Source organism: Brachyhypopomus gauderio, unplaced genomic scaffold, assembly GCF_052324685.1.
Source record: "Brachyhypopomus gauderio isolate BG-103 unplaced genomic scaffold, BGAUD_0.2 sc50, whole genome shotgun sequence".
NCBI lineage: Eukaryota > Metazoa > Chordata > Actinopteri > Gymnotiformes > Hypopomidae > Brachyhypopomus > Brachyhypopomus gauderio.
The window spans coordinates 2,146,826-2,160,412 of NW_027506875.1; the positions used below are offsets into that span (position 1 = coordinate 2,146,826).

Genomic DNA, 13,587 nt, shown 5'->3' on the forward strand with positions numbered 1-13,587 from the left:
GACATCACATTACACAGAGCCTTAACAAAGACAGCACATTACACAGAGCCTTAACAACGACATCACATTACACAGAGCCTTAACAACGACATCACATTACACAGAGCCTTAACAAAGACATCACATTACACAGAGCCTCAACGAAGACATCACATTACACAGAGCCTTAACAAAGACATCACATTACACAGGGCCTTAACAAAGACATCACATTACACAGAGCCTTAACAAGACATCACATTACACAGAGCCTTAACAAGACATCACATTACACAGAGCCTTAACAAAGACAGCACATTACACAGAGCCTTAACAACAACATCACATTACACAGAGCCTTAACAACGACATCACATTACACAGAGCCTTAACAAAGACATCACATTACACAGAGCCTCAACGAAGACATCACATTACACAGAGCCTTAACGAAGACAGCATATTACACAGAGCCTCAACGAAGACAGCACATTACACAGAGCCTTAATAAAGACATCACATTACACAGAGCCTTAACAAGACATCACATTACACAGAGCCTCAACGAAGACATCACATTACACAGGACCTTAACAAAGACATCACATTACACAGAGCCTCAACGAAGACATCACATTACACAGAGCCTTAACAAAGACAGCACATTACACAGGACCTTAACAAAGACATCACATTACACAGGGCCTTAACAAAGACATCACATTACACAGAGCCTTAACAAAGACAGCACATTACACAGAGCCTTAACAAAGACAGCATATTACACAGAGCCTTAACAAAGACATCACATTACACAGGACCTTAACAAAGACAGCACATTACACAGAGCCTTAACAAAGACAGCACATTACACAGAGCCTTAACAAAGACATCACATTACACAGAGCCTTAACAAAGACAGCATATTACACAGAGCCTTAACAAAGACAGCACATTACACAGAGCCTTAACAAAGACATCACATTACACAGAGCCTTAACAAAGACAGCATATTACACAGAGCCTTAACAAAGACAGCACATTACACAGAGCCTTAACAAAGACATCACATTACACAGAGCCTTAACAAAGACCACATTACACAGAGCCTTAACAAAGACATCACATTACACAGGACCTTAACAAAGACATCACATTACACAGAGCCTTAACAAGACATCACATTACACAGAGCCTTAACAACGACATCACATTACACAGGGCCTTAATAAAGACATCACATTACACAGAGCCTTAACAAAGACAGCATATTACACAGAGCCTTAACAAAGACAGCACATTACACAGGGCCTTAACAAAGACAGCACATTACACAGAGCCTTAACAAAGACAGCACATTACACAGAGCCTTAACAAAGACATCACATTACACAGAGCCTTAACAAAGACAGCACATTACCTTAATAAAGACATCACATTACACAGAGCCTTAACAAGACAGCATATTACACAGCCTTAACAAAGACATCACATTACACAGAGCCTTAACAACGACATCACATTACACAGAGCCTTAACAAGACATCACATTACACAGAGCCTTAACAAGACAGCATATTACACAGCCTTAACAAAGACATCACATTACACAGAGCCTTAATAAAGACATCACATTACACAGGGCCTTAACAAAGACATCACATTACACAGAGCCTTAATAAAGACATCACATTACACAGAGCCTTAGCAAAGACATCACATTACACAGCCTCAACGAAGACATCACATTACACGGAGCCTTAACAAAGACATCACATTACACAGGGCCTTAACAAAGACATCAGATTACACAGAGCCTTAATAAAGACATCACATTACACAGGGTCTTAACAAAGACATCACATTACACAGAGCCTTAACAAAGACATCACATTACACAGGGCCTTAAATGCAGCTCCTGTACAGTCAGAGCTAGCAACCCCAGTAACCACTAGGTTAAAAGAGGAAGTGTGTTATTAGTAACCATCTACTAATGTGTTAATGCAGCAGAGAACACGTTCGTCTTTGGTGCTAGAAGAACAAAAAATGACTTTAATCAGGGGACGGATCCCTACAGCACATCACAGATGGTCTCCAGTACGAATCCTCTTACTTCTTCTCTGCTTAGATCATGGTAGAGTAAAACAATCTTTAATGTTTCATTGGTAAAACTGTGTGTAGCTGTCGGTGGGTGTCAGTAGTTAATAACCTCATATCAGATTGGCTTTACCCTTTCAGCTGCTGCAGTGGGCTTTTTGCACAGAGTGTGTATCGTTGGAGAAACGTGCGAGATCGAGCTGAGAGGAAACGTGTCTGTTCAGGAGAACGATGACGTTCAGTGGGTTTGCAACGCTACACAGCGTATTAGCAGAAAACAGAATATAATCACCAAACCTGAGAAGTATAACTTGCTTAAAAATGGAACCCTTCAAATTTACAATGGAACGAAGGAAGACTCTGGAAATTACAGTGTCCAAATCTACGACAATAAGACTGGGAACCGAATAACAAATCAAATGACCCAACTCCAGATTCTCCGTATGTGCAGATCACACACACTGTTTTGCACACCACCTGATTGTCAATAGTCAGTAGATGTTTCCAGCTATAAGATCTGGCTATTCTCCTGTCATGTCTGTTGGGCTGTGTTGATGTGTTTCTGCAGATGGGGTGTCTGATCTGAGGGTGGTGTCCACGTGTTCTGGAGGAACACACACAGTAACCTGCAGCGCTGGTAAAGGAGATGACGTCCAGTTCATGTGGATGTTGGTCAATCAGAGTTTGGTGCTGTCAGAGTCAAACAAACACACCATTCACCTTGGGAACTACACTCATGAAGATCTGGTCTGTGTAGCTGTCAATGCTGTCAGCAGAATCCAAAAAGGTGTTCCAGCATGTAGAGGTAACCTGCACACTTGTGCTTAATCAAAGGTGTTATGGCCATGAGTGCAATGTGTCAGAAATGAATCGTTCCCAGTGTGTTTTTGTAAGGAGGTAATTGTGTATGTCACGGGTATGTAAATAATGAAAGCACTGAAGTATAAATGCAAAAGTACAACCTGTCCTTGTACTATGTCTGTTAAGAGCTGTTTTTGCAATAGAAATACATTACATTATATTTTTAAGTAGCTAAATCATGTTTTGTTAGGATCTGATCTTTCTAAAATGTGGAATGTTTGTCATTTCATATTCATATAATATGAAATGTATATGTTGTATAGGTATGTATAAACGTATAGGTTTGACAGGAATATGGTAAAACACAGTTCTGGCCTCTCTGTCTATGTAGTTCTAGTCATGTCCAGTAGATGATACTATATACATTCTAGTGAAATCACTGAACAGTGAAAGCACCACTGCTTTATAAATTCTAAGTTACACTAAATTCCTTTTGAGGCTGTAAACTTTAATGAATATCTATTTTCTGCAAAGTGCTATATAACATTTATTATTTGTTTATTTACTTGCATTTGTTTATTATTATTACTAACAGTTGTAGTAGTAGTAGACATAGTAGCAGTAGTGTAGAACAGTAGTAGCAGTAGAAATTGAATATTTACACCTAGATAAGGTTTGAAAAAATGTTTTTGAATGTTAAAATCTCTATAATTTCTTTAATAATTATCTATAATAATAATAATAATATATGTGGTACACAAATGTGGACACAAAGAGCTAATTTTAAGAGCATTATTTTGGAAGAACCTTAAAAACACTGTTCTGTGGAACTGACACACGTTCTGTGGAACTGACACAGGTTCTATGGAACTGACACACGTTCTATGGAACTGACACACGTTCTGTGGAACTGAAACATGTTCTGTGGAACTGAAACTCTTGAATTCTTAATTATCTTCATTGATTCAGTGATCAAATGATTCTCCTGTAGTCCAGGTTTAAAAAACACATAACCGCAAGGTTATATTCTGTAGCACTGGGGCTAAAAGCTAAAACCATTTTTCAAGTCTGTCAGCACTGAACAGAGGTGGAAAGAGTACTGAAAAATTGTAATTGAGTAAAAGTATCATTACTTTGCCTAAAATCTACTCAGAGTAAAAGTAAAATTACCCATCTCAAAATTTACTCGAGTAAAAGTACTAAATTACTTCATTTAAAATGTAATTTGAGTAAAAGTTACTTAGTTACTTTCAGTTATTTAATGCATGGATGAATCATGAACCAAATTCAGCACAAGTTGTTTTAATCACAAGTTGTTTTTAGTGCACATCCTAACTTGCAAAAAGATCAGCTGGGCTCAGGAACATACTTCCTCACAGCACAAGGACAGTCACAACCTGTACCATAAAGTGCAAACAATTTTCAGTCCTATTGTCCAACGGACAACACTATGATAAGAATAAAGAAATTTAAATTACAAATTATCCAAAAAACAAAATGCACACAAAATTAAGTGCCCACAAGATGCCACAAATCAAATTAAAATGCAACAGGATTCCACTACTCACAATAAAATGCCCACAGGATCCCACATCAAAAATTTAAAAATGCTCATAGGATCCCACAATTTAAAAGTAAGTGCTCACAGGATCCAACTATTCAAAATACAGTGCCCACCGGATCCCACTGTTCACAATAAAATGCCCACAAGTTGCCACAACTCAAAATAAAATATAAAATTACCACAGGATCCCACATCTCAAAATAAAACAAAATGCGCACAGGATTCCACTATTTAAAACGCTCACAGGATCCAACTATTCAAAATACAGTGCCCATAGGATTCCACTTTTCCCAATAAAATATCCACAGGATCCCACAGAACCTGATAGATAGAAGATTTAAAGATAGAACAGTCTCATCCTTTTGGAAAAAAGTGCACCAGATTATGACCTGATTATGAGACAATGGACAGGGCGTGCACAAGGCAAGGCCACGCAATTGGCCTTCAGTTCTGGGACTCAGAAGTTTACATTTCTGCCCGCATTTAATTTTTCACCATCAATATTTTTTTACTCAGTAATGTGAGGGTGTTCAAATGTAGTGAAGTAAAACTACTTGGGTCAAAATTTACTCAAGTAAAAGTAAAAATTACATATTTCAAAAACTACTCAGAAAGTTACAAATTACTCATAAAAAGTACTCAATTACAGTAATTTGAGTAAATGTAATTAGTTACTTTCCACCCCTGGCACTGAACAATGCAAAATACATAAAAATGTTTACATTCACATTTCTATTGGTACGCAGTTCTCTTATCTGTACATACTGTATATCCACCTCACAAACACACCCAACATATCGAACCTACCAGCCCATCATACCCTGTGGAATATTTACTGTGGACAAGGTGTGGAAGAACATAGCTCTTCTCTTTTAACTGCTGTTTTTCAACAGGATATTTACCAACATTTGCAGCTGTGGCCTTTTTTCTAACAGCTGCCTTGTGGTCAGGAGTGTTGGGACGAGTGAGGAAGAAAGAAGCCAACGGTGAGAGAATCACACTGCTTGAAGATCTCACACAGAACAGTGTTTTGGTCATTCTTCACCCACAACAGTATCTTGATCATGCAGAACTGTTATTATAATTCCAGAAGCTGAGGAGAACATTTATCTTGATATGCGGGGAATTACACCAGCGAGACGTCCAGTGGGCCCTGCAGTGCTGTGTTCAGAAAATTCAATTTATGGTGAAGATTATTTTTACATTATTTTTACATTATGCTGTGAAAGTTCACTCTCTCCAGCACACACTCATGCCATGGTCCTGGAGTCTGCGTTGTTTTACTACTAACACTACTACTACTACTACTACTACTACTACTACTACTACTACTACTACTACTACTGCAATAGAATACTACTAACACTACTACTACTAACCCTACTACTACTACTGCAATAGAATACTACTAACACTACTACTACTAACCCTACTACAACTACTACTACTACTGCAATACAATACTACTAACACTACTACTACTAACCCTACTACTACTACTGCAATATAATACTACTAACCCTACTACAACTACTACTACTACTGCAATACAATACTACTAACACTACTACTACTAACCCTACTACAACAACTACTACTACTGCAATACAATACTACTAACACTACTACTACTACTACTACTGCAATACAATACTACTAACACTACTACTACTAACCCTACTACTACTACTACTACTACTACTACTACTACTACTGCAATACAATACTACTAACACTACTACTACTAACCCTACTACTACTACTGCAATACAATACTACTAACACTACTACTACTAACCCTACTACAACTACTGCAATACAATACTACTAACACTACTACTACTAACCCTACTACAACTACTGCAATACAATACTACTAACACTACTACTACTAACCCTACTACAACTACTACTACTACTGCAATACAATACTACTAACACTACTACTACTACTACTACTGCAATACAATACTACTAACACTACTACTACTAACCCTACTACTACTACTGCAATACAATACTACTAACACTACTACTACTAACCCTACTACTACTACTGCAATAGAATACTACTAACACTACTACTACTAACCCTACTACAACTACTACTACTACTGCAATACAATACTACTAACACTACTACTACTAACCCTACTACAACAACTACTACTACTGCAATACAATACTACTAACACTACTACTACTACTACTACTGCAATACAATACTACTAACACTACTACTACTAACCCTACTACTACTACTACTACTACTACTACTACTGCAATACAATACTACTAACACTACTACTACTAACCCTACTACTACTACTGCAATACAATACTACTAACACTACTACTACTAACCCTACTACAACTACTGCAATACAATACTACTAACACCACTACTACTAACCCTACTACAACTACTATTACTACTGCAATACAATACTACTAACACTACTACTACTACTACTACTGCAATACAATACTACTAACACTACTACTACTAACCCTACTACTACTACTGCAATACAATACTACTAACACTACTACTACTAACCCTACTACAACTACTACTACTACTGCAATACAATACTACTAACACTACTACTACTAACCCTACTACAACTACTACTACTACTGCAATACAATACTACTAACACTACTACTACTACTACTACTACTGCAATACAATACTACTAACACTACTACTACTAACCCTACTACTACTACTGCAATACAATACTACTAACACTACTACTACTAACCCTACTACAACTACTACTACTACTGCAATACAATACTACTAACACTACTACTACTAACCCTACTACTACTACTGCAATACAATACTACTAACCCTACTACTACTACTGCAATACAATACTACTAACACTACTACTACTACTGCAATACAATACTACTAACACTACTACTACTAACCCTACTACTACTACTACTACTAGATGCTAACCCTTTGGGGTGTTTTTTGCCCAGAGACGTTCAAGCCTTTGTTTACAACCATGCCGACATTGTCTCCGGAACGAGGAGGAGAGAACGTGTTCACTCCAACATCAGCATCATCTCAAGAACAAGGAGGAGAGGACGTGTTCACTCCAACATCAGCATCATCTCAAGAACGAGGAGGAGAGAACGTGTTCACTCCAACATCAGCATCATCTCAAGAACGAGGAGGAGAGAACGTGTTCACTCCAACATCAGCATCATCTCAAGAACGAGGAGGAGAGGACGTGTTCACTCCAACATCAGCATCATCTCAAGAACGAGGAGGAGAGGACATTAATGCATTTAATTGCATTCAATTCAATTCCCAAAGGGTTTTGAAATGCCAGAAGCTGCAATAGGTATGCAGCTGAGCTGTGTGGTTTGAATCAGGATGTAAATGATATCCGATCATTCAACATCATTCAACTTCATCTGTGTTTGATGCATCAGTATCAGGCTTACTCAGCATCTAGTGGTGAATGTGAGCACTGACCCAGGAACACGACTCTTACCAGCAATGGACACTCCTCCTGGTTCTCGTTATATACCCGCCCACTCTGCAGGGGCGGACCCACAATTGTGACACATGCGCTTACTTCTCATAGTTTTGGACACTGTCCTTGGCATGTTCTGCTGATCTCATGCAGCAGATAGATTTTATACCAGACAGATCTCATACTAAGTGGATTTTATACCAGACAGATCTCATACTAAGTGGATTTTATATCAGACAGATCTCATACTAAGTGGATTTTATATCAGACAGATCTCATACTAAGCGAATCTTATATCAGACAAATCTCATACTAGGTGGAGATGTGACTGTGTCAGATGTGTTTTAATGAATTTCAGAAACCCACAAACCATAATAATACTAGTACTAATAATACATAATAGTATTGTGTATTATATTATATTAGGAGAGGAAACAATTTTTTCAGGGGGGGGGGGGGGGGGGGGATTAGGAGCGGGCCCAGGTTTAATGGTCACGGTTTGCTACTGGCTGTCACGTTGAGGACCCCGGCCCCTCCCTTTTGGGCGTGTGTCAACGTTGTCCACGTGCTTTGTCTGCGTCAGTGGAATTCCGTGGTGAAGGCTATGTCGTGTGAATAATGTGTCTCACCTGTGAATCGTCTCGTAATCACGTGGGGCTAATGTGGTTTGTTTATTTAATGTGCGCTCGCGCAGTGTCCTGTGCTCGTCGTTGTCTATGTCTGCACGTTGTGCTGAATGTGTCAAGTGTTTATCGTGCGCTATTGCGCAATACACATCTTCATTAAACGTGACGTTTGCTGCCATCGAGGGATTCTGTGTCTCGTCCTTTGTGCTGCACCCACTGTCACAGAACGACGAGCCGCGAAGAGACACCAACATGCCAGGCTACGCCACCCGGCATAAGAAGGCGGATCGCCCCAGCAAGCGGCACCACCGCTCTTCTTCCTCTCCCCCGCGCCGCAAAGCCCCGCCGACTCGGGCACAGCTCATGCAGGACCCCGAGTGCGCGTACCTGCTGTGCGCGGCTCGGGAGACCTCCATACCCGAGCTGGCGGAGGAGTACCGCTGGACAGCGGCGCGGGTGTGGGAGGAGAAGCACCCAGCTCCTTCCCGGAAAGGATCACCCATACGGGTGAGTAACCCCGAGTTCTACGAGGCGTCGCCACCAGAGGGCGTGCTCATAGAGGAGGAGAACCCGCCGACACTGGCGCAACTAGAGGAAGACCCTGTGTGCGCCTTCCAGCTGGCCTCAGCCCGGCGGCTAGAGGAGAGGGAACCCGGCAGAGTCCCTCCGCCAGGGCGCGGTACGGATTTGGAGGGAGCGACACCCTCCATCCCGCGTCCTCTCGCCTCTGAGGGTGGGCTCCTGCGTCTTCGGTGCTACCGAGTCCACCCCAGAGAGCGAGTTTGGGGAGGTGGACTCTGAGGAGGAGGAGCAAGAGGACGCGGAAGAGGCCTACCCTCCCTCTCTGTATGATGCCTCCACCGTGGACTACGGTGGAGGGGAGGAGGAAGAGGAATACCCTCCGTCGGAGGACTCCACCTCCACCGTGGACTACGGTGGAGGGGAGGAGGAAGAGGCATACCCTCCAGAGGACTCCACCTCCACCGTGGACTACGGTAGGGAGGAGGCGGAGTTGGAGGAGGAGTCGGAGGAAGAGGATTACCTTCCTCCGCCCGTGTGCTCCTCTCGCACCGCAGAGAGGGGTGAGGAAGACGAGGGCTCCTATACTACGGAGGAAGAAGAGAGCCCTTCCCCCTCAGAGAGGTCTGCGGAGACCGTGAGAGGGAAGCGGACGCCCTCTTCCGCTTGCTCCAGCGACAGTGCTATGGACTGCTCCCGGGGTGGCAGCCCGGAGCAGTCCATGGAGTGGAGCCGGGGAGAAGAGAAGGAGGAGGTAATGGAGACCGAAGGGCACCACCCACACGGCCCGCTCGGCCAGTCCGCCAGCCGCGATGCACCGGGCACGTCCGCCAGCCGCGATGCACCGGGCACGTCCGCCCGCCGCGCTGCACCGGGCACGTCCGCCCGCCGCACTGCACCGGGCACGTCCGCCCGCCGCACTGCACCGGGCACGTCTGCCCGCCGCGCTGCACCGGGCACGTCCTCCAGCCGCGCTGCACCTGGCGGAGAGTCCGCAGCGAAGGCAGGAGGGGGACTGCCCAACGCAGCACCAGCAGCTCCAGACCTCTCTCCCCTGCTCGCTCTCCTCCTGGCGCGAAGCCTGGCGCCTGTTATGTATTTGTCTGTGCCAGTGTTCGTCAGTCTTCCCGTATGTGTGCCGAATCCCCTATTCCCGTTTGTTCCTTTGTGTGTGAATGTACCGGTGTGTGTATTCGTGTCTGTTCCGTTGAGTGTGTCTAACGTCTTCTCCCCTGTATTCCCAGGGAGGTAGTTCTAGGCGGTTCGTGACGGACGCTTCGCCGAGGGCAGTCACCTCCCAGACGCAGGACTGAGCGCGTCGGATCCGCCCTTCGTTGTGGGTTCGGGGCACTCGGTCCTGTTGGCACCCCGGGACGGGTAGTGCCCTTGGAGGGGGCGTCTGTCACGTTGAGGACCCCAGCCCCTCCCTTTTGGGCGTGTGTCAACGTTGTCCACGTGCTTTGTCTGCGTCAGTGGAATTCCGTGGTGAAGGCTATGTCGTGTGAATAATGTGTCTCACCTGTGAATCGTCTCGTAATCACGTGGGGCTAATGTGGTTTGTCTATTTAATGTGCTCTCGCGCAGTGTCCTGTGCTCGTCGTTGTCTATGTCTGCACGTTGTGCTGAATGTGTCAAGTGTTTATCGTGCGCTATTGCGCAATACACGTCTTCATTAAATGTGACGTTTGCTGCCATCGAGGGATTCTGTGTCTCGTCCTTCGCGCTGCACCTACCGTCACACTGCTTCACACAGGCCATCTACCATAGCAACAAAAGGGTGAAACATGATAATGAAACACACACCGTTTAGCAGTATTTTAGAAACAAAAACATTTTTTGGAAAATACAAACAGAATCTCTCATACCCTTGAAATCATTTTAGGAAAATGCTTAGCCTAATAAGAATAATAATGTAATTTGAAGGCTAAACATTAATATAACAATGCACATTATAGCAGGAAGCTTACATATCTAATGAATGACTGTGCTATTAAAAGGTATATACAGGTGTATTCCACAGCTGCAGCCAGGCAACAGGCACAGGTGAGCAGCCCAAAGGTTCAGACAGTATATATGCGTGTAGCAGAGGTGTCAATTCCAGGTTCAGAAAGTAAAAGTCCTCACCAGGATTTTGCTCAGGCTTCCTGGATTGTGTTGATTCCACTGATTTTACCTGGATTGCACTAATTAGAAAATCTAGCAAGCTTGAGCAAAATCCTGGTGAGGACTTTTACTTTCTGAACCTGGAATTGACATCTCTGGCGTGTAGCACGGGAAGGACTGGGGGCAGGGCGGGACGGGCGGGGCAGGGCAGGGCGGGCGGGGCAGGGAAGGGCGGGGCAGGGAAGGGCGGGACAGGCGGGGCAGGGCGGGACGGGCGGGGCAGGGTGGTGTAGGCACGGGAAGACAACCCAAACCTACACAACCACACACAGAATACTCAGGTGCCCACACAGTGAGTAGCAGAATGAAACACTTCCTCACTATAAAACAAAACTATTTTTGGTGGCTGCTAAAACATTATTTTCTGCTTGAACAAGAACAGGTTACATGGTGCCATATAACCTAAAATATGACATGATGGATCATTTATAATGGGGTTATGGTCTTGGGGGCTTGGATGGTGGGCGGGGCTGAGACTTGGCTCTGTGGAGGGATTGATAGTGTTACTCATTCCAGAAAAGAACGCCATGTAATATGTAACATGTAATGCCTGTAAGCTTGACCACAACAGTCTGACCACATACTTCAGCCTGACCACACCAGCCTGAGACTCCACGAAACTTCCTACATCAGAATCGCTTTATTAACACGCTGTGATAGGACAGCATTTAGAAAATAAATATAGATAAAGAAAACAATCCATCCATCCATCCATCCATCCATCCATTGTCATCCACTTATCCGGGTCCAGGTTGTGGCGGCAGTAACGTAAGCAAAGGGGCCAGGTTTCCTTCTCCCCAGCCACCTCTTCTAGCTCTTCTGGGGGTGACACCCAAACAACCTCAAATGGCTCCTCTCTACATCAGCGAATCTATTCCGAGTCTCTCCCGGACTCTGGACCTTATCTCTAAGGGAGAGCCCGGACACCCTAGAGAACTAATTTCAGCCGCTTGTATTCGCAATCTCAATATTTCGGTCACTACCCAGAGCTTGTGACAATAGGTAAGATTCGGAATGTAGAGTGACCAGTAAATTGAGAGCTTTGCCTTTTGGCTCAGCTCTCTCTTCCGGTACACAATCTGCAACACTGCGGCCACCTCACCGATTGGCCTGTCAATCTCTCGTTCCATCCTTCCCTCACGCGTGAACAAAAACTATGTTGAACTCCTTCACTTGAGGCAAGGACTCACTCCCAACCCAGAGAAGGCACTCCTCCCTAACTGAGTATCATGGTCTCAGTCTCACACTCGGATGCAAACTGATACAGTGAAAGCTGTAGGTCCTGGCCCAATGATCCCAACAGGATCACATCATCCAAAAAATAGATGCTCTTGTAACCCAGATTTGACTATCGACCGGACTCTCTTCTCCAGAACCCCTGCATCTTACTGGGGAGGCTGAGGAGTATGATCCACTGATAGTTGGAGCACTCTCTCCAGTCCCCTTTCTTAAAAAGGGGAACCACCATGGTTTGCCAGTCCAGAGGCACTGCCCCCAATGTACACGCTGTCAGGGCTGGCTCCAGGGCCAACCCTTCTGTCACCACTAGGGTGTGCCCACGAACCAAATGGAAGTGTAATCAGCAGTGATGACCTGCACCTGTCTTCATTGTTTCTTAAGGAAGACAGAGACAGAGTCACTGCTGAGTTGTTGTGGTCATTGCTGCTAATTCCAGCCAGTCTCGCTGTTTGCTTCATGCTGCGCTTGGGTGTCTCGCCACCCTGCATTGATTATAATCCGCGAGTTTCTGTTTTCACTTTCTCCATGGACTGGCACTTGGGTTTGCTTACCATTAAAATTCAGCAAAGGATTTCCAGAGTTTGAACTAACTCACCTAACTCTTCCCACACCCGAGTTTTTACCTCTGTGACAGTCAAAGCCACAATCCGCTTGGCCCTCCTGTACTCCTCGGCTGATCCAACTCACCTCCAGGTCGTGATCAGTTGACAACTCAGCTCCTCTCTTGACCCAAGTGTCCAAGATACATGGACGCAACTCCAACGACATGACTACAAAGTCGATCATTGGACTGCGACCTAAGGTGTCCTGGTGCCATGTGCACTTATGGACACCTCTGTTCTCGAACATGGTGTTTGTTATAGACAGACTATGACGAGTACAGAAGTCCAATAACAGAACACCACTCTGGTTCAGATTGGAGAGGCTGTTCCTCCCAATCACACCCTTCCATGTCCTACTGTCGTTGCCCACATGAACATTGAAGTCGCCCAGTACAACATTGGAATCCCCAGAAGGGGCACCTTTCAGTATCCTCTCCAAGGACTCCAAGAAGGCCTGTACTCTACTACCAATCGGTGGATAAGCATAAACGACAGTC

The 13,587-nt window shown here is 44.1% G+C and overlaps 1 protein-coding gene across 2 annotated transcripts; it reads left to right on the forward strand.

Moving 5' to 3' along the window:
- The first annotated feature begins 1,978 nt into the window (after positions 1 to 1,978).
- LOC143487797 (uncharacterized) lies at positions 1,979 to 8,330 on the forward strand. 2 transcript variants are annotated; one of them, XM_076986967.1, is made up of 6 exons: positions 1,979 to 2,113; positions 2,199 to 2,517; positions 2,645 to 2,881; positions 5,335 to 5,427; positions 5,532 to 5,627; positions 7,439 to 8,330. In XM_076986967.1, the coding sequence occupies exons 1-6, from the start codon at positions 2,111 to 2,113 to the stop codon at positions 7,804 to 7,806; spliced, it is 1,116 nt and encodes a 371-aa protein (XP_076843082.1). In that variant the 5' UTR covers positions 1,979 to 2,110; the 3' UTR covers positions 7,807 to 8,330. The 2 variants fall into 2 exon arrangements, with proteins under 2 accessions (XP_076843082.1, XP_076843081.1); XM_076986966.1 differs by having other exon boundaries at positions 2,218 to 2,517.
- The last annotated feature ends 5,257 nt before the right edge of the window (positions 8,331 to 13,587 follow it).